This window comes from Berghia stephanieae, chromosome 7 (assembly GCF_034508935.2).
Source record: "Berghia stephanieae isolate SIO BIC M18660-M18661 chromosome 7, UCSD_Bste_1.3, whole genome shotgun sequence".
Lineage (NCBI taxonomy): Eukaryota > Metazoa > Mollusca > Gastropoda > Nudibranchia > Aeolidiidae > Berghia > Berghia stephanieae.
Window position 1 is genome coordinate 38,948,802 of NC_088366.1, and position 26,657 is coordinate 38,975,458.

General features: G+C 35.7%; 2 protein-coding genes across 3 annotated transcripts in view; one reads left to right on the plus strand and one right to left on the minus strand.

Moving 5' to 3' along the window:
* Window positions 1-26,657, plus strand: part of LOC144977207 (lysosomal phospholipase A and acyltransferase-like) — a 99,334-nt gene that overhangs the window by 61,697 nt on the left and 10,980 nt on the right. For both annotated transcript variants that reach the window (XR_013646277.1, XM_078922164.1), the window contains exons 6-7: window positions 22,736-22,834; window positions 25,074-25,301. Coding sequence is in view for 1 of the 2 variants with exons in the window: in XM_078922164.1 (XP_078778290.1) it covers window positions 22,736-22,834; window positions 25,074-25,301 (327 nt within the window). In the remaining variant the exon portion in view is untranslated. The remainder of the gene's footprint in view (window positions 1-22,735; window positions 22,835-25,073; window positions 25,302-26,657) is intronic.
* LOC144977208 (uncharacterized) lies at window positions 13,430-21,955 on the minus strand. The gene is made up of 2 exons (XM_078922165.1): window positions 19,589-21,955; window positions 13,430-16,675 (listed from the first exon to the last, which is right to left on the minus strand). The coding sequence occupies exon 2, from the start codon at window positions 15,596-15,598 to the stop codon at window positions 14,585-14,587; it is 1,014 nt and encodes a 337-aa protein (XP_078778291.1). The 5' UTR covers window positions 15,599-16,675; window positions 19,589-21,955; the 3' UTR covers window positions 13,430-14,584.

Below are 26,657 nucleotides of genomic sequence, written 5' to 3' on the forward strand. Positions count from 1 at the left end.
TACTTCCCATAACTTTCTCGGATATTGCCAGGTTTTTGTCGGGTTTCGTAAAAAAGTAATTGCTTTTATGTGAAACTCGCTGAAATCCACCGAAAACCAGAGTCTCAGGTTCACTCCCCACTGGTGTACACTTCCATGAATCTCAGGTTCACTCCCCACTGTTGTCTACTTCCAACAACTTTGTCGGATATTGCCGGGTTTCGTAAAAAAGCAATTGCTTTTATATGAAACTCGCTGAATCCCGCCGAAAACCATAGTCTCAGGTTCACTCCCCACTGGTGTACACTTCACTGAGTCTCAGGTTCACTCCCCACGCTTTGCCTACTTTCCACAATTTTGCCGCATATTGTCGGGTTTCGTAAAAAAAGTAATCTCCCCCCCCCCCCCCCTATTTTGTTATTGCTTTTTTACAAAACCCAGAGTCCCAGGTTCACTCCCACTGGTGTACACTTCCCTGAATCTCAGGTTCATCCCCTCCTCCCCCCCCCCCCCTACACACACACGCACACACACACACACGCTGCTGCCTACCTCCCATAACTTTGTCGGATATTGCCAGGTGTCGTCGGGTTTCGTAAAAAAGTAATTGCTTTTTATTACGAAACCCGCCGAAACCCAGTCCCAGGTTCACACCCCACTGGTGTACACTTCTCTGAGTCCCATATTCACTCCCACAGCTTCACTCTTCCCATAACTTTGTCAGGTTTCGGAAAAAAAACACCGTATTATAGTGCAAAACCACTATTCAGGTCAGATACTGAATAGTGCAAAACCGCTATTCAGTATCTGATACTGAATAGTGCAAAACCACTATTCAGTATCAGATACTGAATAGTGCAAAACCACTATTCAGTATCAGATACTGAATAGTGCAAAACCACTATTCAGTATCAGATACTGAATAGTGCTAGCCTTATTTTAATATTTACCACAATGTTGGAGTCAGTCTACATCGATATTTCAGGCCTAATGAGCCATCGTCAGGACTGTGTGTTACATGAGTTTGATTTGTTGTCTGTTGTTGTTTGTTGAAGTGGTTCCGGTTTGTAGTTGATTAATAAGAGCTGCCGGCGATGTGGACACGTATTGTACATCTCATTTTTCGTGTTGAGTGTGACTTCATGAGGGTGTTTGATTATAACATATTTCTCTTCCAGGCATAAGCTACATTGTTTTGATGTTGGTGTGTATCCTGTTGCTTTAGATAAAATTTTCCATGAAATGTTGTGGTCTAGTTTGTTGTCTTTTAATTTCCAAATATGTTCGCTGAGTTTTGTGAATGTTTTTTTGTTAGTGTTTCTAAATGTTGAGGTGTGGAGGTTGTATCTAGTTTTGAAATTATTTTCCGTTAGTCCTACATGTTTTTCTTGCTTGTTTGTTTTAGTTTTGGTGACTGTGGCTTGGTAAATTAAACTTGATTCTAAACATTGTTTGTTTAGCGGGCAAAGTTCCTTATTTCTGCAGTTGCATTTTCTGGTGGGTGGGTTTTGCTCTTGTCGTTGGTTTATTAATATTTTTTTTGTTGTGGCTTGAAATTATTTGTTCTACGTTGCGCATACACGAGCAGCTTATTTTTATGGTATTCCTGTTGATAATTCTATGTAGCTTGTGGTTTTTTGGAAAGTGTGTATCAATTAACTTCAGGAACTGCTGTCCAATGTTTGTGCTGAAGTTTTTGTCGAAAGGTGGGTTGAACCAAGTAATATGTCGTTTTCTTGTTTTGCGTTCTTCACTTGTGTGTTGAGGTATACATGAGAGGGGGGCGTCTGTGTATTCAAATGGTGTGTTATATGAGTTTGGTTTGTTGTCTGTTGTTGTTTGTTGAAGTGGTTCCGGTAAACTACCAATGCCACGTGATCTGTGGTAACAATTTAACAGACAGCTTTAATGTAACAACTGGTGTAAAACAAGGCTGCATACTCTCCCGGCTTCTGTTTATCCTGGCTCTAGACTGGCTCATGAAAAATACAATTGATGGTAAGAAGAGAGGCATTCGCTGGACACTGACATCCTTTCTGGAAGATATAGACTACGCTGATGATATCGCGTTAGTTTCCAGTACACACAGAGACGCCTCAGAGAAACTAAACGTACTACACAAGAACGCCTCGAAAATTGGACTGAAAACAAATTTCGATAAGACTGTGTACATTAGGGTGAACCCAAAACATGACATTAGGATAGATGAACATATAATTGAAGAGGTAACAGAGTTCTCCTACCTCGGATCCAAAATAACAGACGACGGAAATGCAGAACATGATATCAAGCACAGAATTCAAAAGGCAAACCAGGCTATCGGCATGCTGAAAAAATTTTGGAAATCAAAGCAAATAATGAGAAAGACAAAGCTGAAAATATACAAGACCAATGTTTTAAGTGTACCCTTTTAGTGTACTGCTGGAAAATGACATCCGCTTTAATACAGAAACTTAGAAGCCTTTCAGAACAAGTGTTCATAATTTTATGTAGCTTGTGGTTTTTAAAAAATACTTACTTAATCCTCTTCGGGCCTTGAGGCACATAGGGCATCCACCAGACATCTCCATTTTTTTGCGAGAATCGCTGGGACCGTTGAAAGGTGAGAGCCCGGTTCCACTTGACGTGTTTCAGCTAAATGCGTAATACCTGATTATTGTGCCGAGTGGATATGAGTATATTATCTTTGTGGTTATCTGTTTCTGTCCTGAGTATAGTTAAGTAACGTGTATTTATTGGCTACTGGTAAGTACTTAGCGTTGTATTTGTTTCGTATAGTCGTACCCGCCCCAGTGACTGTAAATCCCCGTGTATTATGTCTTTATTTTGTTGTATATAGTCCCGGTCTTACACCCCCCCCCCTTATGCCTCCCCTCCCTTCGTGTATCCTTCGTTATTATTATGATATACTAGTGGCCCGGTTTACCCCCCCCCCTTTTTTTTTTTTCTTCTTCTTCTTCTTTGGTCGTTGTTGTTGTTGGGGAAGTGAACTCGGATCAATATGATCGACCTCGAGCTCACTGACAATACGGTGGAGGTCTTTGTAAAAGGGGCTAACCTCCACCGTGTAAATCATATGACCATCAAGCTGGAGGTCATAGCCAGCCTTAACGGCTACGCGGACAGCGTACGAGGCGTTTACCGCTTCGCTGATCCACGAAAATTCTTTGTTGTGCTTAACAACAAGTGTTGTGGTTGTAGCTTGTGGTTTTTTAAAAATACTTACTTAATCCTCTTCGGGCCTTGAGGCACATAGGGCATCCACCAGACATCTCCATTTTTTTGCGAGAATCGCTGGGACCGTTGAAAGGTGAGAGGACCGCCAACGGTTCTCCACTTTGGGACCGGTCCCCGGTTCTCAGCTAAATGACCGTGAATACCTGAATATCAAAAAAATGTCTGGACGTGGCCAGAGGAAGAAAAGGATTGGGAAGTATAGTGTAGTATAATTTATTCTCTTGTGTGTTATCCTTAGTATTAGCCCCTGTCCCTGTGTTAGTATAGTGTTAATGTAGACTGTGTATTTATTGTGCCCCCTCTGTGTAGATACTTAGCTTTTTTGTTTTGTTTTGTTTCTGTGAGTATAGTTCAAGTACCGGATGACTTAAACGGAAGTCTTCCGGTATTTTCCGTTGTATAGCCCCCCCCCCCCCCCCGTACTGCCCTACCCCAATCCCTTTCCCGTGTATTCCCATGTACGTTATTATTTATGATATACTAGTGGCCCGGTTTACACCCCCCCCCCCTTTTTTTTTTTTCTTCTTCTTCTTCTTTGGTCGTTGTTGTTGTTGGGGAAGTGAACTCGGATCAATATGATCGACCTCGAGCTCACTGAGGAAGACCTCGAGCTCACTGACAATACGGTGGAGGTCTTTGTAAAAGGGGCTAACCTCCACCGTGTAAATCATATGACCATCAAGCTGGAGGTCATAGCCAGCCTTGACGGCTACGCGGACAGCGTACGAGGCGTTTACCGCTTCGCTGATCCACGAAAATTCTTTGTTGTGCTTAACAACAAAGAATCTCTCATACGCCTCCATGGCGTTGAGAAAACGAGCCGGATGGCAGATGTCTCGTTATTTTTCCGAGACGTCCGCCAGGCTTTGATTGCAGGGACTTTGCGGTTCGTGCCTCTAAGGCTCAAGAATGAAGCCTTAGTTAGTAGAGCGTTTGCCCCTATGGCGAAACCCGGCACCCTCTTCATTTGGAGTGAGGGACCGGCCAGGCGAATTGGGCACTAGGTCCTTTCGCCTCGAACCCGTAGATAAGGAAGTAGAAGTGCCCCACTATATCCGTGTAGTGATTGAGGGCAAGCTCCACAAAATAGGAGTTCTTCTCCCTGGCAGAGCCCCTGCGTGCCCCACCTGTGGGATGGAAGGACACCCGTTCTTCCGGTGCCCACGAAGGAACCCTCTTGGGCTCCATAGCAATAGGACACCCCAACATCCAACGCGGCCGGCACCACTACCTACCAACCCTCCTTCGCCTTCTTCTCCCCTCTCCCCTTCTCAGCCTTCTCCTTCTCCAACTCCTTCATTTCCTCCTACAACTTCTCCAGCTCCTGATAGGGAAAGTTGGCAGACTGTGAAGACGAAAAAACAAAATAAACATAACACTGAAAGGAAACAGCCCAAGATTGCCAACCTCCCCAAAGCCATCTTTCTGGAATGTCCTACCTCACCTTCACCAACATCTACAGCGCCTATGCCTCATCCTCCAACTCCGACAATCCCAACTTCTTCGAGAGCCGCTACTACACCAACCCCCACCCCATCCCCTCCAGTCTCACCTACCACGCCCTCCACCCCTCCCCTCCCGTCTCACACGCCTCCTCCTCCTCCTCCCTCCCATCTAAACCCTTACCCCCATCACCCCCCTCACATCTCAGCAACTCTACAACACCTAGAACACCCATAGTATTAAAACAAATAAACAACAAAGACACAACATCACCAGATCCCTTCACAAGCAAACCAATAACACCAAGAACACCCCCAGGAAAAACATACAAATCTTCATTAGTAACATCTTCAGCAACAATTACAAGAAGACGCTCCTTGTCACTTTTACCTCCACCAAACCCACATACCTAAAAAGGACATCCTCCTTGGATAGAAAGAGAAAATCCTCTCCACCAGAGGAGGGAAAAAAAAGATACAGCGTCGGCCACCACACCACAATGCAACAAAACCATAAGTACACAAGTATTCAACCAAATAACCACACATGCAGAAATGTAAACATACCTCATTAGACAACAACACTAACATACATATACAGCATATACCAAAACAGACTAACATCACCACCATAACACACACACTTATACACACACACACACACACACACACACACACACACACACACAAAGCCACCGACTAGCAAGTGACATAACATGAAAAACAAATACTACAACAGCACATTCGCCCAGATCCAAATTACACACTAGAACCCCAGACAAGACACAAACGACCAATGACAAACAGACAGAACTTCAAAAACACACACACAAGGGAATGAGCGACAATAATCAAACGACAACACACATACATACAGATAAAGACTTAGCTATACTGACATTAAATATAAGAGGACTGAGAAACAAAACAAATAACATCGTCAACATCATCATACAAACAAAAATCAAACCACTTGATTTCATACTATTACAAGAAACAAACGTACACGACAAATATACACAAAAACTAATAGAAACCAAACTATACCCACATGTTAAGAAAATATTCTGGACGACAGACAAACAGAGACTACGATCACGCGGAGTAGTCATACTTAACATTAGCGATAGATGGACAATACATCATCACGAATTTGACCATACGGGAAGACTAGGGATGATAGACATACAAAAACACGACGTACAATACCACCTATACAACATTTATGGACCTGCAATAATAACAATGACGAAAACTTCTATGACATTCTGACAGACTGGATAGACAGAAACAAACACACAAAAATAATAATTGCAGGAGACTTTAACGCGACCACAGACCCAAATGACAGCTCGACAAACGAGACATGGAGAGAAAAAAAGAACGAAAAGATCAGACAAATAATAAACAAATTTAATTTAGTAGACGGTAGACGCCTATAGGACATTATCACCACTGGGAAAAGAAACGATATTCACAACAGTAGGAAAAGACTAGATAGAATACTACGCCACAAAACAATAACACCAACACAAACAGAACACATCGGAGGCACATTAACATTCACAGTAGACCACAAAGCAGTGTATGCACAATTTGGACAGCCACAAAAGAGAAAGAAACACAAAAGTGCGTATTGGAAATTCAATAATAAATTACTAGAAAATAAATACTACACCAGTTATATGAACCCTATCCTTAAACAATACACTAACATTATACCAGAAAATGACATATTAAAATGGTGGGAAACACTAAAGATGACAGTAAAGACAGTGACAATAGCAATAGCAACGATAATAATACAAAAACAATTAAGACAAAAAGAAAAACAATACAAATACATATTAGAAATTGAAAAAACTGGACTTCTAGACAATGACCTAATACTTGACACTCAAGACAAACTAGACGATATAGAACAGACGAGACTGCAAGGAAGTAAAATTAGATGTAGTTACAAACTAAGAACAAAGTCAAACATCACACTTGAACAATCAATACAAAACATAGAAACGCAAACACAAACAACAAAAAAACATCAAAGAAATAATAGACATGTCAGGGAAGACAACAACAGACGAGACAGAAATCCAAAAAGCATTCACACAATTCTACACAAAACTATACGAATACGAACAAACAAATACAAAAATAGAAGACGAATATTCAAAACACGCAAAAAAATTATCAGAAGAACAACGAGAAACATAAAACACACCTATATCTCTAGCAGACATCAAAAACAATCAGTACCATGAACAAAAACAAAACCCCTGGTCCCGACGGTCTGTCGAATTTTATCAATTCTTCTCTCCCCATCTCGGTCAAGCCTTAAAAACCGTGTTAGAAGAAGCGTACAAACTAAAAAGACTTAGCAGATCTCAAAACATATCATACATAACACTTATACTTATACCAAAGACAAATAAAAATAGCACAAGTATGAAAGACTATAGACCCATATCACTATTAAATACAGATTACAAAATTCTCACAAAAATACTCGCTACAAAAATAAAACCATTTCTTCCAACATTAATCCACCCAGAGCAAACATGCGGCATACCAGACCAGGCAGAAACATAGAACAAAATACACACAACATAAGAGACATCATAGAATACACCCTACAAACAAACACAACACACATCCTGTCGATTGACCAAGAAAAGGCATTCGACAGGCTAGCACACATAAAACACTAGTAGAAAATAATATAGGAACTAATAGGAGAATATTTTAGAAACTGGGTAGAAATTATTTATATTTATAGAGAACCAGAGAGCTGTGTCATCATAAACCAAGGCATATCAACACCCTTTCAGATAGGCAGGTCCGTACGTCAAGGATGCGCCCTTTCGGCCATACTGTATAATGTATACACTCTGTTGAGAAAATTTTTTAGAAAGTGTAAGGAAAGACCCCGTATCACAGGTACAAAACTACCTGGTAGTGCAAACAAAAAACTGATAGCCTATGCAGATGTCACAACTTTCTTTCCAAGAGATAAGCAAAGCATTCAAAGAATACTAGAAAAATTTAAACATTTCGAAGAGGGAAGCGGGGCAAAAATCAATATTAAAAAAAAAAAATAATAATGAAGATAGGGAATACTATGCTCTATCATTATTATTATTTCTATTGTTGTTGTTGTTATTATTGTTGTTGTTGGTGTTTTTATTATTATTGTCGCTGGTGTTGTTGTTATTAGTGTTATTGTTGTTATTGTTGCTATTATTGTTATTATTATTACTATAACTAACTAATTACTTGGACCTGTGTTTCTGAAGGTGGATATATTGATTATACAATTTGTATACACATAGTTATGAAAAAATTATCAGTTACATTAAAGCAATAAACCAATCTTATCTTATTAAAAACAAAAAACAAAACAAAAACAAAAAAAAACAAAAAAAAATTTTAAAATAAAGAAAACTTGTTATTAACATGGAGACGTTATATCCGATATTACAATGTCGTTCAATTTGTTGGCATCCGCTTTTATAATAATAATTAAAGGAAAAAAAAAGAGAGAGAAAAAGGAAAAAAAAAGTAAAGACATCACAAATACATGTGAATGCACAACTAGATACACTCTTATCTATATGCACAATCGACAGGCGTAATCGGAATCAACGACCTTTGTTTTTTTTTTGTTTTTTGTTTTTTTTTAAATTATTATTATTATAATTATTATAATATTATTATTATTATTATTATTATTATTATTATTATTATTATTATTATTATTATTATTATTATTATTATTATTATTATTTTATATTATTACTATCATTATTATTATTATTATTATTATTATTATTATTTAATTATTATTATTATTATTATTATTATTAATATCATCATCATGACTATTTTAGAACCAACATGTTCATAATCCCTGCTATCACAATATTTTCAGCCCGTGCTGCGATCGCATTTCTTATTTATCTAATTACTTATCTATTTTAGGAAGTGTACAGGGCTCGCATCGAACTCAACTTGACCTTGAAAATAGTCCCGAGTTTGCTCACCAATTGGCACTCCTATATATATTTTTTTTAGCCTCTGTCGCCTGCCTTTATGTGTACACTCCATACACGTACGGTCACTAAACATACACCATGTAAAAATGTGTGTAGTGTATGCACATAGGTACATGTATGCGATATGTATGTATGCATATGTATGTATATATATATATATATGTATGTATGTGTATATGTATGTATATGTGCATCTTCGGGCGACGTTCCAAGTGCCCCATATGTCAAAGTGCATTGCATTTGACTACAATTAATATCAAAATTCAAAGGCGGCGATGTTTTTCTTGTCTCACTTTCTTACTTTTGCTCCTTCTTTGAGTGTATACTAGGGTCATATATCTTTTGCATTATTATTCTAATTGATTACTTTTTTATATTTACCCAATATGCGATTGTAGCATTGTGAAACATTTGTGGTGATGGGTCTTATATATATATGCATTATTTATTATTATTATTATTATTATTATTATTATTATTATTATTATTATTATTATTATTATTATATTATTATTATATTATTATTGTTATTTATTATTATTATTATTATTATTATTATTATTATTATTATTATTATTATTATTATTATTATTATTATTATTATTATTATTATTATTATTATATTATTATTATTATTATCTATTATTATTATTATTATTATTATATTATTATTATTATTATTATTATTATTATTATTATTATTATATTATTATTTATTATTATATTATTATTATTATTATATATTATTATTATTATTATTATTATTATTATTATTATTATTATTATTATTATTATTATTATTATTATTATTATTATTATTATTATTATTATTATTATTATTATTATTATTATTATTATTATATTATTATTATATTATTATATTATATTATTATTATTATTATTATTATTTTATTATTTAATATTAGTCAATATCAAATTTGTTTAATTTTTTTTTTGTGTTTTATTTTTTAAGGTCAATATACCTATACTGTTTATTGTCGTATTTAAAAGACGGAGATAATTCTAAATTGGCAAAGCAACGACAAACATTGGGTGTCTCCCATTCCTGAGGTTAAAAAAAAAAGGAAAGAAAGAAAGAGAGAAAAAAAAAAAAGAAAAGCTAAATGACCGTGGGACCGGTCCTCAGCGCGGCACTACTTTTCACCTTACAAAATGCCGTGGTCAATGGTGACTAAAGTGGTTGATGCTGATCTAGTTCTGAATAAATGTTATGAATTTTTTCTCGAAAAAAGTTGACAAATTTGTTTGGCAGATCCCTTTTGTTGGTTGTAGGTGGTAATGAAGTGCATCCTCCACGTCCAAGTAGATCATTACATATGGCAGAAAACAGACTAGATCTGATATCATCTATATTGACAGCCTACTTTTGTCAACTTTAATATTTTATCCACAAATAAGTGTCATACATCATTCTAAAGCTTGAAATATGAGGATTCAGAATTTGTAAAAAAATATGAGCAGGAGATGATTATGTAACTTTTAAAAAGTAGGTCAATCAGTGGTGATGCATGGAAATGCAAAATGAAAAGAGCTGTTACCAGTATTAACAATCTGAAGTGACAAATGACTCAAAATATATGTACACAGGTCCATTTTTTCAAATAAATAACAAACAGAATATTTTTGTACTTTGTATTTAAAATGACTTTATTATAGAATGACAATGCCAGTTACATGATACAAATAATGAAACATATTTTCTGTAATATTTTAAACTTTCATTTCAACTTTGAAAAATATGTGGGTTCTTGTTTTCAATTGTATTGTCAAAACGGATGAAATCAACCCAGAAATAGACATCTGGAGGGTCCTCTTTAACCAATCGCCAATCACACACTCTGCTCTGCACATACGCATACATTGTCCCGTTATTCCTTGGGAGAACTGCTCGGTGAAATTCCCTCTTTTGCATTACCTGGTGTAAAAGCAATATACAGTAGAATTACTTTAAACCGAAATTTTGGGGACCTTCTAAATCATCCTTCTAAACCATTTCGGTTTAGAGACATTTTAGTTTAAAGCAAGTTCCCATTTTGGGATGTTTTTCAAGGGTGGTACTATTTAATTGCTTATTTGATCGTATCATGGGTTGTTTCCCCTTAAATAAAGTTGTTGAATAAATGCCGTCTTGGTAACCATTAAAAAAAAATTCTTTATTTGGTTTTTTTTTTTTTAATTTTTTTTTGTGTGTGTTTTAAAAATATTTTTGGGGGATTTGTTTTTCCAATGAAAATTGTTGAAAGAGTTGAGTTCGGGATGCCGTGTTATTTACATATATCTCAGTCTTGCTCAACTTTTTTTCATGGACTTCACATAGTATTTTGATTTTAATCTCCAACGTGTAAGCACAGGTTAGTAAAATGTAAAGCTAAAATAAGATCGAAAGGTCTTGTGTGATAATTGACAATGAATGATGCGAGGTGACTCAGAGTCAGAGGTGAAGTGAAATGGAAATGAAAAGGCGTGTCAATGTGTCAATGCTACAATTGAGTGTCAATTCGTCTACTACACATCCCTCTTTTGTTTAAATGCCATTAGGTTCAAAGGCCTAACTACATACCCCCCCCCCCCCCCCCCTTCACCTTCCACCCCCTCACACATAGACACACACGCACACACACAACACACACACATTTTAAACAAAGTGGAAATGAAATGGCATGTCAATGGCAAGTTGTCTACACCCACCCCCCTTATTGTCGTGTTGAAAATCCAGTCAGTTCCAAACATAATGGTTCCAAAGCATCAACACACGAGCAAGAACACCTCGCCTGCGTGATTCTATACACCCCCCACCTCCCACTCTTTCCTCCCTTTTCGTCTGCCAGTCACCCGTTGACTTCCTTTTCCAGTCTGTGCCATTATGGTGATGGCCAAGCCCAAGTGCAGTGATTGAAGTGTTTGCCTACCCCTCACCCCACCCCACCCATCACCCTCATCTTATACGTTACTTAGGCTCTTTGACTTTGTTTAATATCGCCGGGCATTATTATAACGTGTGACCACTTTCCCAAATTTTAAAAGAAAAATAGAGAGAGAAAAAGGGGAGGTGCTCTCAAGTTGTTTCGGTTTAAAGAAAGTCCTGCTTAGAAGTATTTCGGTTCATCGAAAGAATTAGTACAAAGATAATGAAGAAACGAGTACAATGATGGGGTTAGTTCACGCCGCTTGACAACGCTTGTGATGTCACGTGTCTTCCGGCAGTTACGGGCTTAAAATGGCTGCCGAATATAAACAGTGAGAGCGAGCTCGTGTTTGTTGACACGTCTGCTTAATAAACGCAAACGCGTTAACTTATTTTCCCTTCATTTTTTATTTATTTATTGTGTGAATAATGTCGAGGATTTGAGAGATTTTCGTTTCATTTAACCTCCTGTTAATCATAGTTTGGATGATTCGTCACAGAAAGTTTCACTTTCTTTCACACACTAGTCTAACTAGCAGCCTCCTACTCCCAGTCCTAGATTAGATCGATTCAACAGATCTCTAAACAAAATCAAAGTCTACACTCTGTCCACTTGTAATTTTTTTGTAATGATAAAGAAGTAATATTACAAACCATTTTCATAAACTTCGCGCTTTGTGATATAAATCTTAGTCTTAGTACATTTCTGAATGAAGTTTCGCAGCAGTCAGATGTTTCAACTCTTCCAACCCCCTCTTGCCGCCTTAGCTTTTGATTCATAATTTGCAGTATAAAAAAAATAATTAAAGACTATAACTACCGTTCCTGATGTCGTCGTCATCTTTATAGTAGCAGTAGTTGTAATAGTAATAGTAGTAGTAGTTGTTGTTGTGGTAGTAGTAGTAGTAGTAGTAGTAGTAGTAGTAGTAACAACAGTAGTAGTAGTAGTAGTAGTAGTAACAACAGTAGTAGTAGTAGTAGTAGTAGTAAAATATAGTAGTAGTATTAGTAGTAGTAGAAACAATAGCAGTGGTAGTAGTAGCAGTAGTAGTAGGAGAGAAAGCAGTAGTAGTAGTAGCAGTAGTAGTAGTGTAATAGAGTAGAGAGTAGTAGTAGTAGTAGTAGTAGTAATAGTAGTATAGTAGTAGAAAATAGTAGTAGTAGTAGTAGTAGTAGTAGTAGAAGGAGGAGGAGTAGGAGTAATACTCTCTCTCTCTCTCTCTCTCTCTCTCTCTCTCTCTCTCTCTCTCTCTCTCTCTCTCTCTCTCTCTCTCTCTCTCTCTCTCTCTCTCTCTTCAGAAATCGCAAGAGTTTATTATTTAAATTTTATCCTCACAGAATAGTCGTGATAAAAGTATTGAATCATAATCAAAGATTAAACTAGACTTACCTTTAGGGAAGTTGACGTTTAATATGGATTATTAAAGTCAACTGATTGGGGAAGGTATTCACATGAGATGCTCTGAGCATGCGCACAAGTCAGTATTTAGCCCGCATGTTGATACACATTTCAACTAAGGTATTCACATGATAATCTATTTACACTTACTAAATTAATACACCAAGGGAGGGTTACTACTAAATGTTAATAAGAAAAAAGGGGTTGGGCATGTGAATACCTTCCCCAATCAGTTGACTTTAATAATCCATATTAAACGTCAACTTCCCTAAAGGTAAGTCTAGTGTAATCTTTGATTATAATACATCACTGATCGGTGGAAGGCATCACATGAGATTTTAGCCAAATGTGAAGCAACATGCTTACACCATAATAATCAACAAAGAAAACATAATTTTCAATAAAACTTATTATTGAAGAACCAAAAACATAATCAGAATCCAAAAAATAATCGTAAACAAAAGCGAGTTTATAACATGTCAAGAACATCATGGCTGTTGCAAATAATAAAACCTACTATATTACAAATGATGCAACCTATAATAATTGCAAGGGTTGCTTACTGCAGCTTTCATATTGTATTTTTATCAAACGTAATTAACGTTTGTTATCAAGAATAGCTTGAGAAAATACATTGTCATCCCTGGAGGGTTTTTGAACAAATTTCTCATAAAACTTGGCAAATGTACTTTCACTAGACCAACCTCCAGTGTCCAATACTTTTCTTAATGGGACATCTCGAATGAAAGCAGCAGAAGTGGCAGCTGCACGTGTACTGTGAGCTGTAAATATAGTCGTATCAATTCCTGAAAGTTTGAGAACTGATTTCACCCATCTAGACAAAGTGCTGCGTGCAATAGGTTTCTGTGGTTTCACATAAGAAATCAACAATTGTTTAGAAATTCTTAATTTTTCTGTCACATTCAGATAATGTCTAAAGTGTGCCACCACACATAGACGCTCATTCTCAAACCTTTTTAATTCAATTGGTTTAGAATGCTTCTTTGGTAAAGATGTTTTTAATAACGATGAATGGACAATCACACATTTGTCATCATATAATGTTATATCATCAACAGATATTTTATGTAAAGCATCACCTCTCTGAGCTGATAAAAGACATAAAAGCATAACAAGTCTCAGAGACAATTGTTTTAAAGACACATCAATAACATCTGGCCATCCAGATAGATGATCAATAACTAAATCGACATTCCATGTTTCATTGTATTTTGGTAATGCTGGTCTTTTGTTAAAGACTCCTTTAAGCAGTCTTACTATAATTTTATGAGTTCCAAATTCCATGTATCCGTAAGATGATAAATGAGCAGCAACTGCACTCCTGGCAATATTATGGTATTATAACTAAAAACCTTGTTGAAACAAACCACTCAAAAATTTGCAAAAACATGAATTGTGACTGGAGGATTATGTTGAACTTTTAGAAATTCTATCCATTTCTTAATGTAGATGCTGTACGATTTAATAGTGTTTTTCCTCCACGAATTCAAAATGAGATCTACTGACTGCTGATCTAGCTCGGAGGAAATTAAATGAGGCCCGAAACCTTGAAAACAAGAAGGTCTAATTTGTTCCTTAGAATTAGAGGATGGGTGGTTCCCGGGGACGATGGTAGAATTAGAAGATCTCTTCGACAAGGAAGACGAACTGGGGGTTTGGAAGCAATATTGTTGATTTGTGGGTACCAGAATTGAGTCGGCCAATTGGGTACCACCATAATTCCTGTCGCTTTTTCCTGAATAATTTTTTGCAACACCTTGGCAATGACACTGAAAGGGGGAAAAGCATAAAACGTTTTATATTTCCAACAAATTGAGAAAGCGTCAATTGCTATTGCGTTTTCATTCCATTTATATGATACAAATTTTTCAAATTGAGCATTAGCCTCACTTGCAAACAGGTCAATTTCTGGTTCAATAATCAAATGTTTTAAAGGTACTTTCAAATCATGGGAATTTAACTTCCATTCAGAATCCCAATTAGTGATACGTGACTCTCTATCTGCAACAGTATTCTTTTTCCCAGGAATTTGTGCTGCACTGATCCATATATTGTGATCCATGCACCATTTCCATACCTGAAAAGTTATTTCATTATTTTCCACAGAATGGTTTGTGCCCATGTGATTAATACAAGCTATAGCTGTTGTACTATCTGACATAATACGAATATGTTTATTTTTAAATTCAGATTTAAAACACATAAGTGATTCCAGTATTGCTTTAATTTCCAAATAGTTAATGTGTCTATTTTTGTCATCCAAGGACCAATGACCTCCTGTACTGATATTCCCATTTTTACAGCCCCAGCCTATGCAACTCGCATCTGTGAATAGAATTGCTGTTGGTTTTGATTGTGTAATATCATTATACATAGTTTCAACATTTTTGATCCACCAATGCAGTTCTAATTTTGCTTTCTTTGACAAACCCATGGTCGCATCAAACTTACCCTTATTTAGTTTCAACGCATTATCCTTTTCTGTTTCTAACTGTCTGTAATACAACGGTCCAAATTTTGTTGCTGGAAAACTAGCTACCATTTTCCCTACAGCAATTGCTATATGTATCTCTTATTATAACTGGATAATCCGTCTTTAGTAGTCCCAAGCAGATTTCCAACAAACTCTTCTTTCTATCCTCTGTGAGACATACTGTCATACTTTGAGAATCTATGACCACCCCAAGGTATTGAATTTTTTGCGTTGGAACCAGTATAGACTTATCAGGATGAACCACAAAACCTGCTTTTAAAAAGGTAGATAGAGTAAGACACACGTTCTTTAAACAATCAGATTTTGTCGCTGCTACAAGCAAAGAATCATCAATAAAGTATGCAGATAAAAAACCCCTGCCTTTTCAAAGATGAAAAAATTGGTTTTAAGAGTCTGGTAAAAACCCTTGGAGCCATGGCCAAACCATTAGGTAAAGCGTTAAATTCATACAGCTGACCTTTCCATATAAATCTCATGTATTTCCTATAGCTCTCATGAATGCTGACAGAAAAATACGCGTCTTTTAAATCAACAGATGCCATGAAAGCATCTTTCGTAATCAACTTAAGTGCAGCTTCTAAAGTTTCCATTTTAAATTTCTTATATGTAACGACAGTATTTAAAGGCTTTAAATTCAGAATCATTCTAAAAGAACCATCCTTTTTCTTTCTTGTAAATATGCTAGAAATTACTTCACCTACTGCATGATCGCATTTAGAACCACCACCACCACCACATCATCATTACCACTACTACTACAACCACCACCACATTATTACAACCACTAAAACTACTACAACCACCACCACATTATCACAACCACTAAAACTACTACAACCACCACCACATCATCATCATCACTGCCGTTAGTATTACAACCATCATCACTACCACTACTACTACAACCACCACCACCACATCATCATCACTACCACCACTACTACGACCACCACCACATCATCATCACTACCACTACCACAAGTACAAGCACCACCACCACTTCATCTTCATCACTACCACTACCACTGCTATTACAACCACCACCACCACCACCACATCATCATCATTACCACTACTACTACAACCACCACCACTACTGCATTATCATCACTACCACGACTTCTACTAATAATAATATATAATAATAATAATAATAATAATAATAATAATAATACTTTATTGCATCCCAAAAAGGAAATTTTTTGTACAGACGTGTTATAATTTACACAATAAGATAAAAATACAATGGAAATAGGATGTATATATCTAAAAAAGGAGCAGCTCTATAACCAGAGCTGCGCTTTATAATATGAATAATATCAACACTGTAAAATAGTTAAAACTGTCACTATAAATTGAAAATTGAAAAGATTGCAAAACAAATAAATTAATAAATTAATATTTATATTTTTAAAAAGTAAAAATGAGAAATAATTATATAAAATGATTATTGCTTGTTGTTATAAAGCCTAATACTGGACGGCAGAAAAGATTTTCGGTGTCTCTCTGTTTTCGTTGAAATAGAGAAAGGGCGACCACTTCTTTCTGACATAATAATTGATGGTCTTAGTGGATGATACTGGTCATTTAATATTTTAGTTATTTTATTTATACAAAATTTCTCGTATAAAAGATCTACATCGTCAACATCATTTATATAGCGTAATTTTTTGTACAGACGTGTTATAATTTACACAATAAGATAAAAATACAATGGAAATAGGATGTATATATATAAAAAAGGAGCAGCTCTATAACCAGAGCTGCGCTTTATAATATGAATAATATCAACACTGTAAAATAGTTAAAACTGTCACTATAAATTGAAAATTGAAAAGATTGCAAAACAAATAAATTAATAAATTAATATTTATATTTTTAAAAAGTAAAAATGAGAAATAATTATATAAAATGATTATTGCTTGTTGTTATAAAGCCTAATACTGGACGGCAGAAAAGATTTTCGGTGTCTCTCTGTTTTCGTTGAAATAGAGAAAGGGCGACCACTTCTTTCTGACATAATAATTGATGGTCTTAGTGGATGATACTGGTCATTTAATATTTTAGTTATTTTATTTATACAAAATTTCTCGTATAAAAGATCTACATCGTCAACATCATTTATATAGCGTAATTTTTTGTACAGACGTGTTATAATTTACACAATAAGATAAAAATACAATGGAAATAGGATGTATATATATAAAAAAGGAGCAGCTCTATAACCAGAGCTGCACTTTATAATATGAATAATATCAACACTGTAAAATAGTTAAAACTGTCACTATAAATTGAAAATTGAAAAGATTGCAAAACAAATAAATTAATAAATTAATATTTATATTTTTAAAAAGTAAAAATGAGAAATAATTATATAAAATGATTATTGCTTGTTGTTATAAAGCCTAATACTGGACGGCAGAAAAGATTTTCGGTGTCTCTCTGTTTTCGTTGAAATAGAGAAAGGGCGACCACTTCTTTCTGACATAATAATTGATGGTCTTAGTGGATGATACTGGTCATTTAATATTTTAGTTATTTTATTTATACAAAATTTCTCGTATAAAAGATCTACATCGTCAACATCATTTATATAGCGTTTAATGGATTTTTTAATATTTGAATTTATTTTGTTCCTTTCCACTGCTAAGCAATTGCCTCCCCAAGCTGTTATACAAAATGACAAAACACTTTCGATTACTGCTCTATAAAATAATGTGCAGAGGGTTTTATCTATTCTAAACTGAGAGAGTTTTGATAAAAAATATGTACGTCTGCACATCTTATGCCTAATTATTTTCAAGTGTTCATCCCACTTGAGCCTGTCATCAATCGTTACACCAAGGTATTTGTAGTGAGGAACTCGCTGGACGAATTGGTCCTTTAATTTTAACGGTTCTATCGGTTCCTTCACTCTCCTAAAGTCAATCACTAGCTCCTTTGTCTTGCTTATGTTAAGCTCTAGGTGGTGGGCATCACACCAAGACACAAATCTATCAATTTCTTGCCTATAAGCCACTTCGTTGCCATTTGTTATGAGGCCTTGAAGAGCGGTGTCATCTGCAAACTTTATTAAAGGTACACTCAGGTTTTGACTTCTACAGTCATTCGTGTATATTGTGAATAATACAGGGGACAATACACAACCTTGAGGAGCACCAGTATTTGTAGTTATACAGGAAGATTTGTTTTGTCCTAATTGAACATATTGTGCTCTCTCCGTAAGAAATTCGAGCACCCAAGCAATTATATACTTGTTTAAATTCAGACTAGTCAATTTTTGAACAACCAACTGAGGTTGCATTGTATTGAACGCTGAAGAAAAATCTGCAAAAAGCAATCTGCAATAGCTCCTAGCGTGATCTAGATGCCTGTAGATGTTGTTTGTAAACAGCAAAATGGCATCCTCTACGCCACGTCCTGGTTTGTAAGCAAATTGATGACTATCACTCAATGGCATAAACTGATTCCTAATTTTAACAAGGACAAGTTTTTCTAAAGATTTCATGACTATTGAAGTCAGGGCAACAGGTCTGAGATCGTTCATAGTTTCAAGTTTTTCTTTTTTTGGAACAGGAATAATTTTTGAAGTTTTCCAAATTTCAGGGATCGAAACGCATTGGAGGGACCAGTTAAAAATATGTGTATAAATGGGGGAAAGCTGATGGGCACATTCTTTTAATAGTTTTCCTTTCAATCCATCCGGCCCAGCAGCCTTCCTCTCGTTCAGTTTCGAAAATACGAATCTCGTTTCCTCTTCACTGACCTCAATAGTCATTTCATCTTCCAAAGCCCTGTCTAATTTATGTTTTTCATTTTCAATATCAAATTTGTTTGCTGTGTCGAAACGTGAATAAAATTTATTTAAAGTTTCAATTTCGATATCTTCTGATATAATCGTGGGCTTTGGATTATAGTTAACAGCAGTTTTAAGCCCCCGCCACGTGTCCCGTATATCCCCAGAAGAAAAACATTTTTCAATTTTATTTTTGTACTTGTCTCTACAACTAGATATTACCCTCTTTATCTCTTTTCTACTACAACCACTACCACATCATCATCACTACCATTTGGACTACAACCACCATCACCACCACATCAACAACATTACCACCACTACTACAACCACCACCACATTATCATAACGACCACAACTACTACACCACCACCACAACATCATCACTACATCTACTACTTCAACCACCACCATATCATCACTACCACTACTACTACAACAACAACCATTATCACATCTTCATCATCACTACTACTATTACTACAACTACCAACACCACATCATCCTCACTACCACCAGTACTATAATCTCTACAATCAGGTTTTGGCGCTTTACTTCATTTGAAATAAGGAAACTTTGGGATTGTATTTGGCAATGTGTTTATGTATCATAATATAATTCTAATTAGTTATTTATTTAGAACTATACAATATGTAAACATAATGCCAAATACCATTCCAATTTCTTTTTCTTGTGTGCGGAAATTTCTCTTTCGGCATTGAAATTCCTACGAGTGGTGTCTGAAACTCCTGTGAGTCTGATTATTATGGTTAGAAAGGAGTTCATTTACGATGAATGAGTAGAGATATGTAGATAATATTAATATGGGGCAGTGAATGGTTACTTTTTGAGGATTGGTGGGGCCTTTGAAATTGACGTTGCTTAATTTGTTTAATGTATTTCTTCTGCACAGTAATCCCTCTATCTACTCTGCACTCTCTTGTGGTATGAATTGTACAATAATCTTTAATAAATTGCTTATATTGAAATGCTAATTTATAAAGAGTAACATTTTTATATATCTTAGTTCAAAATTCAGTTTTCATAGGGATTTCCCGAAATTCAGTCCGTGTCCAAGAGGCACCCTGATTGGTTGGAGCGGATTTTTTCAAACCTGCCTGGCAGCCCTGTAAAGCTTATAAGATGCTGTATTTACAACACAGTCAGTCATACAATATACTGACAACACACTACCGTCAACCGACACATGACGGAAGTCATGTGACCGCATCGTAGCCGTGAATCAACCCCATTTATTAAATTCTTTGCCGTTTAAGGTATTTTTCAGTTTAGCTTCTTTTGGTTTAAATTTACTGTATAAAGACATAGTTGATGACAAGAGCACTGCTTTAAACATATTCGATTACAATGCTTTAAAATATTTGATTAATCTTTTTAAGAACACAAAGCTTGTAATTGCGCATAAGAAAGGCATTTTTAATAACTACTACTCATACAAACAACTTTTGTTTGCTACATCACAGAGGTTCAGTTATAAGGATATGAAATAATTTAGCATATGAATCTAATAAAAAGATATATGCGTCTAAAATCTCTTACAAATTTACACTTTTTTTTCTGGAACATTTTGGTTAGGCGTACAGCATTTTTTACCTTTCAATATGTAATTGAGTACATAGGTATCATGGCGGATTTTATCCACATCGGTAAGCAAACTCACAATTGTGAAATAATATATCTCAAGCCTGTGTATATAACATTGTAATTAATCAAAATGTTTGTACTAGATAAAGTGCTTTTAGATCAGATGGCCAGACCCCACCGCTGCATCCTCCCGGAAAGCAGAGTGTAATGTTGTAGTGACACTAAAATTATGAGATAAAAGAGGGAGAATCAATACATTTAATGTAAGTTGTTTACAAAATTCAATTCATTAGCAATTTGTTGTTCTTTAACAGCTAGAATTGTTCAGATTTGTACTTATATTGAAATATTCAGCATAGGTTACCAAAGTTTACATTTATGAGCAGTATATTCATCAAAAATGTCAAAGTTCACACATTTCAGAATTCCTGGTGCCCATGCAGATGTTGCCCACGGAGGTGACACCAAACTTTATTTTGCTCCGAAAAACTTTTTCCAAAATTTCAAGTAAGAAATCAAAGTTTAAAACACAAAACAGAGCAAGATTAATGTGTCCACCAATCAATTTACAAATAGGTACTTTCTTTCATAATTATTAATAAAATAAGATTAAACATTTGTTGCTTAGGCAGAAAACCGAAGAAATGAAATCTCCCATGCCCAATAATTCACTCTAAAAACAACTAAAAATGTTAATTAAAAATTATTTTTTTTATTTTACCAGTTTCCTAGACCTAATTTTAGTCACATGAACAAATTCGTCGTGAAAAATTTCAAAGCTTGCCTGATATGTAGAATTGAGTTTCCTTTGTCACATCAATAACACGAAAATGACGTGATTACACAATATACAGGAAATAACTTATAAACCAAGATGGAAATAATTTTTTTAATGTTTAAAAATCATACAAAAAATTGTAGTTAATATATTTAACTTTTGTTAAAAACAAAACAAAAAGTTAACTTAAAATGAAAACTGTTGATTCACTTACCTCATTTGATCCATTCTAAAAACGACAGTAAAACCTTTGTGTCTTCAAAACGCCACTTTCGCTAGGATATGCCAAATAATTGTTTGCAGGATTTGGAATTTGGAAAGAAAATACAAGGTCTTTGCTTCCTTTTTTTTTTTTTTCTAGCATTTGATTTATTTTATCAAATCTTTTCTATCACTGTATTAATCCTGTTTGAGTCATTTTTAACCTTGAATTAAAATTGATTTCCTGTTTTCAGGAAAAGAAGCCCTTCTTATCAATGAGGCACATCCATTTGATATGTAAAAGAAATACACAGGTTATTGGGACTTGCATAAATTACCTATGAATGGAAAAATAATTTAATGATGACAGTCATTCACCTGTCTGACTACTTTGCACCTTTATCTAGAGTAGCAGCCACTTAATTTGCTCAATGTTCAATCCAATTGCAACTCTGTAATATGTAGGATGAGACAATGCTGTTACCAGCCAGGTACTCATTCTACACCTTAGTGGGGTTAAAGTCTTTTCCAAGGACTTATATGTGCACTGCTTGCAGTGGGACTGAAACCAAGGACAGACATGTAGCAAGAGAAGTGTCATACCACAAAACCATAAAGCGACATCGTCAATGCTTTTTAAACTCTGGATTCTATCTACATTTTTTTCTTTCTTTTTATTTTATTTTCTTTCTTTCTTTTTTCTTTTTTTTTTTTTTTTTACAGAGACTGGAATTGAATATGTTTTGAGCGTTTTAAAAAAAACTGCAGTGGAATATATTGTATGTCTCTTGCGCTATTTTTTCAGTACGTTACTTCAACCTCATGGTGCAAGGCTTGGTTGATGTTGGATACAAGAGAGGTGTTTCAGTCAGAGCAGCCCCTTACGACTTTAGGAGAGCTCCAAGTGAGTCCTTTTGGAAACATCAATTATGTTTTTTTTTTTAATGTTCCCTCATTTTTTTTCGTAATATTTATATTTCTTTATTACTTTGGCTAGAAACCTTTTTTCTTAATATATCAATAGATTAAATTGAATCCTTCCTTTTAGAAGTCTTGAGGCTCTCAAACAAGTTGGCAGTCATCTTGATCTGATGATGTACAAGGTATGAATTTTCTGACCAAATTGAAAAAATGTGTTATATCATTGAGTGGCAGTATAATCTCAATGATCAAATTTACAAACCCCAGGTTACATTGTAGAGGAAATGTTAACTGGATTTATTGTAGACTTGTAAAAGTTTTAATGAACTTTATATTTTTGTATGTTTGCTTTGTTTTATTTTTACAGTCATATATTCTCCATCAATTCACATACTAATAGGGATGAAAAGTTGTGACGTCATCTCCTCTTAACAATGCTCACAGCAACCAAAAAGTGGTTTCACACCACTTTTCCATAACTGCTCTCATGAAGTATGTACTTCCATAATGGTCATAAGAGTGTCTCCAGAGGCAATCACAAATCTAGTCCTGATTTGGCTTTTACATATTCTGATCTCACTTACATCTGAATGCATGATTTTTGGAAAAGTAAGAGCCAGCATGAAGAATAGAGAATTGATTTGTCCACAACACAAGTCAGTTTAGTTTAGTTCCAGATTAAACAGATATGTAAAACCCTACTATAGTAACATTAAATCTAAATGACTGGACGATCAACAATAATATCAATTGAATATTGCATTTTTTGTTTAATTAATTGCATCCAATGGAAAGATTTTAATTTTACTTTTCGATGCTGGCAGTGATTATTTAGACTCCGGGTGAAAGTAACATTTTTAGTAAAAATAGCATTTCATCTGTTTGGACTTGGTTAAACCTCCAGATAGCCATGATTAAATATCACCACAAACCGAGCGGCTCTGTAGTGTAGAAGTAAAGCTGTTCGGCCCTGGGCGGGAGGATCCCGGGATTCAAATCCCTGTGGGGACAATTTTTTAAATCATTTAAAATAATTCTCAGCGTTGCTTATTAAGATGACATAACTAGTCCATTTATCACCAGTAAACAGCAATATTCACCAACTAGTTAACAAAAATTAAATCTACTTTTTCTAATATCTAACAATTAGGGTGCAGTGGTGATTTATAGTCACCCACTGCTAGCTACTTCTCCAATGCATACATACAATCCTCCACCCAACTCCTTCCTTTCTTCATTATATCCCTTTTTTTCATTTATCAACCTTCCTTTTCTTAATTCACCCATCCCCATCCTTCCATCCATCTCTCCCCTTACTCAAATACATACCTACACATTAACTCCTACCAGTATTAGACCGACCACTCGTGGCAACTTACACCCCCCCCCCCCCCGCCCCTCTCTCTCTCTCTCTCTCTCTCTCTCTCTCTCTCTCGCTCTCTCTCTCTCTCTCTCTCTCTCTCTCTCTCTTTAACTCTCTCTCTCTCTCTCTCTCTCTCTCTCTCTCTCTCTCTCTCTTACACACACACACACACACACACTCACTCACTTCCATTTATCTCCTCTCTCTCTTCCTTTGCACCTCTTCTTGCATCCACATCCAACACGCTCTCCATACAATAACATTGTTTCCACATTTGACAAAATGTGATTTTTTGTAACCTTTTATTTTTGTGTCTTGTTGTTTGTCACCTGACGAAGGCCGAAACGTTGTTTCTTTTGTATTGTTCCCTTTTATATTTATATTAGCCACATCTACTCACTTTATTTTTTTGTCCATCCTATTGGCTCATTTAGGCACCTGTAATTTAGGCACATGTAGCTTTCAATTGATATTATTGTTGAGCAAAAGTCTAATCATTTAGATTTAATGTTACTGTGGTTGGGTTGTAAACTGACTTATGTCACAGTCAAATCAAGTTGGTGAGACTTAACCTTCACTGTGTACTCTTTATTTTTCAAGCTGGCACAAATTTTTCAAAACATCATCTGATCAGATTTAAAGATTTTCTCCTTTGGATTCCCTTTTGGAGTAGTAATTTATAAGGGCGGTGATGGAGATACTGGCAGCAGCCATATTTGGTGATCGCTCGGAACCAGTCACTATGCATTGTTAAGGACTGACGTCAGACTTTCCAATTATGAATTGACACAAAAAAAAAAAAAGAAAAGTGAAATATTGTTTTTTTTTCTTTTGTTTCTTTCTCCAAATTCCCACACAGATGAGCTTGGTGAATTCTACAAAAAGTTTCACGTTCTGATAGAAGACACGTACAAACTGAATAACAATACTAAGGTGGTTCTGGTGGCCCACAGTATGGGGAACCCTGTCACCCTATACTTTCTCAATAATGTACCACAGGAATGGAAGGACAAGTATATTCAGTCATTTGTCACACTGGCTGGTGTATGGGGTGGAACTGTCAAACCACTCCGATTGTTTTCATCAGGTACTGTTTTCAGGGTTCCCATAAGTTCGAGAAATCGGGAAATGGTTGGAGATCTCAATTTTCTTCCTGGGTCGGGTAAAAGGTTCAGGAATTTACTCATTTGGGTACATGGGTCTGGGGAATGTGTTAGGTCAACAACTTCTACATCACTACCACTATTACTGCAACAACCACCACCACCACCACCTTTCATCATCATCATCACTTCCACCAACATCACGTCATCATCACTACAACCACCACCACCACGACATCATCATCATAACTGTCCCCACCACATACTCCTCACCAATACCATTAATACAACTTCCCCCATCGTATCATAATCACTACCACAACTACTACAACCACCACCACCATATTTTCACCTCGCCACCACCCTATCTACAACTTCCTCAACCACATCATCATCATCACTACTGCCACTACTACAACCATCTCCACATCATCACACTACCACCACTAGTACAACCACCCCTCCACATCATCATCTTTACCACCACAACTACAACCACCACTAGCAACCATGCTACAACCCCTACCACCACATCATCATCATCACTACCGCCACTACTACAACCATCTCCTCCACATCATTACACTACCACCACTAGTACAACCACCCCTCCACATCATCATCTTTACCACCACAACTACAACCACCACTAGCAACCATGCTACAACCCCCACCACCACATCATCGTCATCATCATCACCACCACCACTACCACAACTACAGTCTCCTCAACCACATGATCATCATCATTACCACCACTACAACTGCCTTGGCAACATCATCCTCATCATCATATTGTGAGATATCTCCACTTCAAGATATTTTGCTGATTCAACTTTCCTGAACTTGACTGTGTGTGTTGGCGGATAGGCCTATAGTTGAAAGTTAGCGATTTTCTTTTGCTGGTTAAGGACATTGTATGACATTTTGTTACATTAAATTCCATTCACCATTTTTCATCCCAATCTTGTTGTCTGGGCAGATCGTTTCAAGGGCTTTGCAATCTTCATCGACAAGGAAGAAAAAAGCTGGCAAAAGACAAAAAAAGATGGGATCACCACCTAGAGAAAAGGAGGTTATTCAGAGAAGAACAAAACTTTCCACAATTGGCCTAAACAAACTACAACAAAGATGTTTAAGAAAAGACAAAATCAAAGTAGATCAAAGCCCAAGCTCTACAAGTTTCTTCTCATGTCATCATTCATAATTGCAAAATGTTTAGGCACTTTCACAGAACGATGAAGAAAATCTTGACATACTCCATAGAAGGCAGCTAAGAACCATACTTAACATCTTATCCTAAAAGAATTACAAACAAATCACGTTATAAAAAATGCAAT

What these genes read in the sequence shown, in the direction of transcription:
- LOC144977208 (XM_078922165.1), bottom strand. Translation starts at nt 15,598, where the DNA reads ATGGTAGCTAGTTTTCCAGCAACAAAATTTGGACCGTTGTATTACAGA.